Raw genomic sequence first — 5,921 nt, forward strand, 5'->3', positions numbered from 1 at the left:
TCCTCCCACTCTCCCGCCGCAGTTTCCACGTTAGATTTGTTAAAAGAAAAACTAGGTTCTGAGATCTTTAAAGAGTGTGTGTGTGTGTGTGTGTGTGTGTGAGAGAGAGAGAGAGAGAGAGAGAGAGAGAGAGAGAGAGAGAGAGAGAGAGGGGGAGAGAGAGATGTTAAGGCAAACACGTGTTTCTATTTACACTGCCTAGTGTCAAGCTCTAAATTATACTCTGCAGGTTAGTTAAAGCAGGTTCCTTCGTCAGGTTCCAAAGTTGCCTGTCTCCCGCAGTTACAATGTCCCAGTGTTCCCACTAGAAGTGTTCTTTGTACTTGGAGGCAGCCTGCGAACTAAAATAGACAAGACACAGGACATTCTGGTGAGGCAGAGACAAGTAAAAGAAATGAAATGAACACCATAAATGTTACAAAGAAAATAAAACTGAATTGCAGAGGTACAAATGTTGTCAGAAAGTCTTCTCATTGTTAGCTAAGCCTTTGGCCCCCGCACAGAAATCCAATCAGGTGGAATAAAACGAATCAAACTGCCCATGTTTTATTCAATACAACACTCTCGGATGCCGAGAGCATGACATGGGAGACATAAAACAGTGGAGCAAATGCAAAGCCATGTGTTCCTTTTCTGGACGTCCACTTAAATACCCTGTGGGAGTGGTCCTGACCCTCCCCCGAGGAGGGGTCAGGACCTGGCATGCTGGGATTTGTAGTCCAGACCAACGCAACTCCCCGGCCAGGGGTCTAGGATGGAAGCCAGGGGCTGGGGTGACACTCCCAACTTAACATCACACTCATAAAGATAAGTGTAAGATGTAAGAAAGTCTCCTTTTAGGACGACAGTATTAGTTTTAATGTTAGAAAGTCGACTTACAGAGTTACTGATGTTAGGGTAAGTTCTGTTTAACGAGGTGGATATTCTGATGAACAAAGTTAAACTAACAAGAAAGAAGCCTAAGACTGAGGAACTTTTCCTTACTAAACCATAATGTGCCAAAGCTAGGCGAAGAGTGATTACAACAGTGATTCTCAACTTGTAGGTCTCAATTCATGGGGTGGGGGCGGGGGTCAAAGGACCCTTTCACGGGGTGGCCTATGACCTTTGGAAAACACAATTATTAACATAACGATTCATAACAGTAGCAAAATTACAGTTATGAAGTAGCAACTAAAATAATGTTATGGTTGGGGGTCTCCATGATATTAAGAACCGTATTAAAGAGTCAGGGTCTCAGCATTAGGAAGGTTGAGAACCAATGGATTACAAAGTCAGCTTAGAGGTGCAGGGTCAGCTCACTTAGGAGCTCCGAGGAAGCTCTAATGTATTTAAATGTGGGGGGGGGGGTGTCGTAATCTGATAATCATTTTACTGTTGTAAAATGATGGGGTAAATGTGGTTCATGAAGCAAAATGTATTTCTTGCTTCTCTGAATCTACTCAAGGGGGTCAAGGAGTGATTATAAAAGCCAATGGTATTCTTACAGAACATTGAAAGTCAGAAAATGAGCAGGGTTGAGTAGTCACCAATTAGCTGAGAGATCAACAACAACAAAAGTCAACTCCCTAGAGGTATAAAAAATATTCAGAAAACGGAAAACTTCTAGGAAAGAATTTGAAGGACTGAATAAAAGAAACCGTTGCGAAATGTCTAAACACAGTGTAGCTAAAACTCCACTCCAGATTTCCCCCATCACCAGCTTCCCCAGCGACTCACTTTTCCCTCCAGGACAGGTTTCGTTTATAAAGAAGGTGGCAGGCCATCTTCTGTGGCCGGGCAAGATTCACAAGTTGTCTGGTCACCTTGCAGGGCAGACTTGGAGCTGAGACAGTCGTGGACAAAGGAACATGCCATGACTGGACTGCTGAGTCATGGGTATTGCATGTCTTGTCCTTAAATACTACCTCAAGTCAAGACCCCAGAGAGGAACTTGAACGGTCGTTGGATTGCCTGTCTCCCTTCCCAAGGAGACCACATGGAATAAATCGCCCTTTTCTGCTTTTCACTATTTACTTGTCTCTTTTAATCAATTTATTGAGGATAAGAGGCCAGATCTAGTTGTGGGGGCATAAGCTGTGATCCTCAGTCTTAAAACCCTAAGCTCAATTCCTCCTCACATTTATTTCTGTCCTGCTCATTTAGTTGGAGATTAGTGTTGAATTCTATGCTTTCCACTTTCCATGTTTTGCTTCTTTCTTTACTCCTGCCTTAAAAAAAAAAAGAGAGGTGGTGATCTCCTACTTTATTTCCCTCAAAATTAATTTCCTCCGTTTGCCTTTTACTCCTTTGTGCAGCTCTTGTTAGTTAGGGGAACTCAATTTGCTATCTAATTTTGTATTTTTTTTAAAAAAAAATATATTTTTTTAATCTTCTATCTCTTTTTTCTTCTGTTCTATTTTCTCAGAAACTTCCCGTTTTATCCTCTAAATTCCCATTGATAGATACACTTAAAACTTGTGATAGTATTGGGGGCCGTACTGGGGAGATGGCTCAGAGATTAAGACCACTGACCACTCTTCCAGAGGTCCTAAATTCAATTTCAAGCAATTACAGGGTGGCTCAGAACCATCTAGAAGGAGATCTGGTGCCCTCTCCTGTCGTGCAGGCGTATATACAAGCAGAATACTGTATATATAAATAATATTTATAATAGTACTTTCTAATCTCAAGAGGTACTTATACTTTTAATTTGAGAATTAAGTATTTTTTTCTTGTCTCTTAGTGGATATTGTGGTTTTAACTTTTCTTCTTTTATTCTTATACTATATTTCTTCAGAACTAACTTTAAAAAAATATTGTTTTGAAGTCAGAAGAGGTAATGTACACCTTTAATCTCAGCACTCAGGAGGCTGAGGTGGATGGATGTCTGCGAGTTGGAGGTCTTTGGGACCTATATAGCAATTTTCAATTCAGGCAAGACCATAGAATGAGAACCTCTGATGAACCAGACTGCTTCCATCTTAGGGTTGAAAGTCATCTGATAGTAAAGACTGATGGATCAGCCTTTTACATCTTAACATTAGAAGTCATTTTGTTACGAGGCCAAAATAAGTCCATTCCTGTTTTCTGTAAAACTTGTGTTTGACCATGCCTTGACTTATTTTCTGGAATGACTCATTCCACACCCTATACCCTAACTTCCAACCTAATAACATGTTCTGTCAAAATTATACATAACCAAAATTCCTTTGGAAGTCCCCCAACCTTAAAAAAAAAACTTGTAGATTTGGGGCTATATAAACCTTTTCCTGTGTCGAGTGCTATTTCCTCAGACCTACTTTAAGGAAATAGTCTTGTCGGTCTGACAGAAAATAAATCTTGCATAATTTGACCAAAGAATTTGGAAAATGGTCTTTACTCTCATTTGCTGGAATTGACAAGACAAGCTAGGTTCTTTCTTGTTCATGATTAAACTTTTATTTTTCAAGAATTGGATTCTACCTCACCTGTACCTTTAACTATACACGGTTCTGTACTGCCTGTTTCAGGAAACAACAACCATGCCTTTGTTTGAAAAGTTATTGGACTCTACCTCACCCGTAACTTTAACTATAAACGGTTCGGTACTGCCTGCCTGTTTCAAGAAACAGCAACCATGCCTTTGTTTGAAAAGTTGTTATGACCATCTTGCAACTCTACCTTTGTTTCAGAGGGTTATTACAGCGACCTGTTATTATTAATACCTTATTATGACCACCTGGTTATATTCTGCTTTACAACCCTGCCTATTTGCATGCCAAGTTCCCCATTTGGAACTCCCCTACAACAACTCTTATCTTCCCCTGTTGGGTGAACTGGACATGTGGGACCCACAGAGAAATGACTCTGAACTTGCCTAAAGGTGAGATGATCCTTTGGGGTTTCTGCTTCATGAAAAAGTCTGCTAGACATCCTACAGGACACAGAAGAAAGTGACTGACAAACTGCCCATATAGGCAGAACTATCTTTGAAACTTCCTGCTTCATGGAAAAGTCTGCTGGATACTATGGGCCTATAAGCTGAAGATGGATACCTCAGTGGTACAGAAAAACTTTGGGTGACTGTCCAGGTAGCAAGATGTCTCTGTCAATTCTAGAGTTTTGGAAGTTGTTTATAATGCACTTCCTGTTTACATATTATATCCTTCTGGAGTCTTTGATGGAGTTGAAGAATTTATAGTTATAGTTTTCCTTAGTTATGATAAAAGATAAAGTAGGTATAAATAGTTTAACTGTAGTTCTTTCTTGATACCTGGTTTGTTATATGTAGTTTCGCTATGTTAAAGTTGAAGCCTTCTTTTTGTTTAAACAGAAAAAGGGAAATGGTGTAGGAGGTCCTTCTGGCTATGTGTTGTTCTCATTGTTTAATAAAGAAATTACTTTGGCCTGTTGATAGGGTAGAACTTATGTAGGCGGGGAGACAGAACTGAATGCTGAGAGAAAGAAGGGCGGAGTCAGAGAGACGTCATGGATCCGTTGGAGACAGACGCTGGGAATTTTACCAGGTAAGCCACTACCACATGGTGATCACAGACTACTAGAAATGGGTTAAATTAATATAAGAGTTAGCCAATAAGAAACTACATCTAATGGGCCAAGCAATAATTTAATTAATACAGTTTCTGTGTGGTTATTTGGGGCTAAGCTAGCTGGGTGGCCGGGACAAACAAGCGGGCCCTCCTCTGACATTGCTTTAATTAACCTGACAGTGATGATTCAGATTAGTGATCTTTCTCCCCAAATCTTTGGGATTAATACACCCTGATTTAAATATATATATATTTATATTATTAGTCCAACAAGATAGCCAACACCATAATGACAACATCAGTTAGGAACTGGAAGACTCTTGATGAGAAGATCAATATGTAATTAGAACTGCATTATTCTGTAGATGGATTTTTATTTGGGCTACCAACTCACTAAAAAACAACATGGAGAAGACTTCTTATTAATCATAAAAACTTGGTTGGCTGATAGCTTACGCTTGTTTCTAACCAGCTTTTATAACTTAAACTAACTAATTTTTTTTTTTGAGACAGGGTTTCTCTATAGTTTTGGAACCTGACCTCAAACTAGCTCTTTTAGACCAGGCTGGCCTCAAACTCACAGAGATCTGCCTGCCTCTGTCTCCCAAGTGCTTAGATTAATGGCATGTGCCACTACTGCCTTGCTAAACTAACTCATTTCTACTAATTTACTTTCTGCCTGATGACTTTATCACCTCATCTCCATGGTGCCCATTCTGCTTGCTCTGCATCCCTTGATGTCTCCCTCTTCTTCTTCCCAGCATCCTCTGTGCCTGGAAATCCTGCCTAGCTATTGGCCATTCATCTACAGACATTTAAAGACAAGGCACGCAGTACTTATGACTCAGCAGTCCAGTCATGGCATGTCCCTTTGTCCAGTACTGTCTCTTCTCTGATTCTGTCCTGCAAGGTGATCTGACAAGTTGTGAATCTTTCTTCAAGATACAGGTTCCTCCCTGGCTACCCCATGGACTTCAGCCATTCCTTTATCTAACAGGAGATTGCTGGAGAAATTCTAGTTTCATAGGATTATACTTCTAATAGTCTGGTGGGCAAAAAAAAAAAAATCTAAGTGTGTTTTTAGAATATGTTCATTCTTGGCCAGTCAGGCTGCTTACAGTGTTAGTATTTGGAAAGTCTTGTCCAGGTTCCTTTTGTTAAGTTTCCCTTTTCAGTTACACACATGGACAAATAATCAGTTTTTATATCTTTATATTTCAGTAACCAGACATTTAGCTACTCTAATACATTGAAAATTTCTCTGTGACTGGAATCATGCTGTTTGTCTTGCATAGTCAGAGCTTAGCATTCCCCATGGGCCTTAGTCTGCTGCCTCCACTACTGCTTGCAGCTCTTCAGGGTGGATTATGGGCTTGGGTGAGTTTGCTATAGTGTAAGAGTGCTTCATCC

General features: G+C 40.1%; 2 protein-coding genes across 2 annotated transcripts in view; both read left to right on the forward strand.

The window, feature by feature from the left end:
* The window catches only part of LOC113457878, a 3,424-nt gene extending 1,462 nt beyond the window's left edge, over positions 1 to 1,962 (forward strand). Inside the window, exon 3 of the mRNA XM_026787354.1 lies at positions 1,813 to 1,962. Coding sequence (XP_026643155.1) covers positions 1,813 to 1,900 — 88 coding nt within the window. The 3' untranslated portion in view covers positions 1,901 to 1,962. The remainder of the gene's footprint in view (positions 1 to 1,812) is intronic.
* Positions 1,963 to 4,396: 2,434 nt separating this feature from the next.
* The window catches only part of Kpna5 (karyopherin subunit alpha 5), a 42,332-nt gene continuing 40,807 nt past the window's right edge, over positions 4,397 to 5,921 (forward strand). The window contains exon 1 of the mRNA XM_013352428.2: positions 4,397 to 4,487. The gene's annotated coding sequence lies outside the window, so the exon portion shown is untranslated. The remainder of the gene's footprint in view (positions 4,488 to 5,921) is intronic.

The sequence above is a fragment of the Microtus ochrogaster genome, linkage group LG9, assembly GCF_000317375.1.
Source record: "Microtus ochrogaster isolate Prairie Vole_2 linkage group LG9, MicOch1.0, whole genome shotgun sequence".
NCBI classification, from domain to species: Eukaryota; Metazoa; Chordata; class Mammalia; order Rodentia; family Cricetidae; genus Microtus; species Microtus ochrogaster.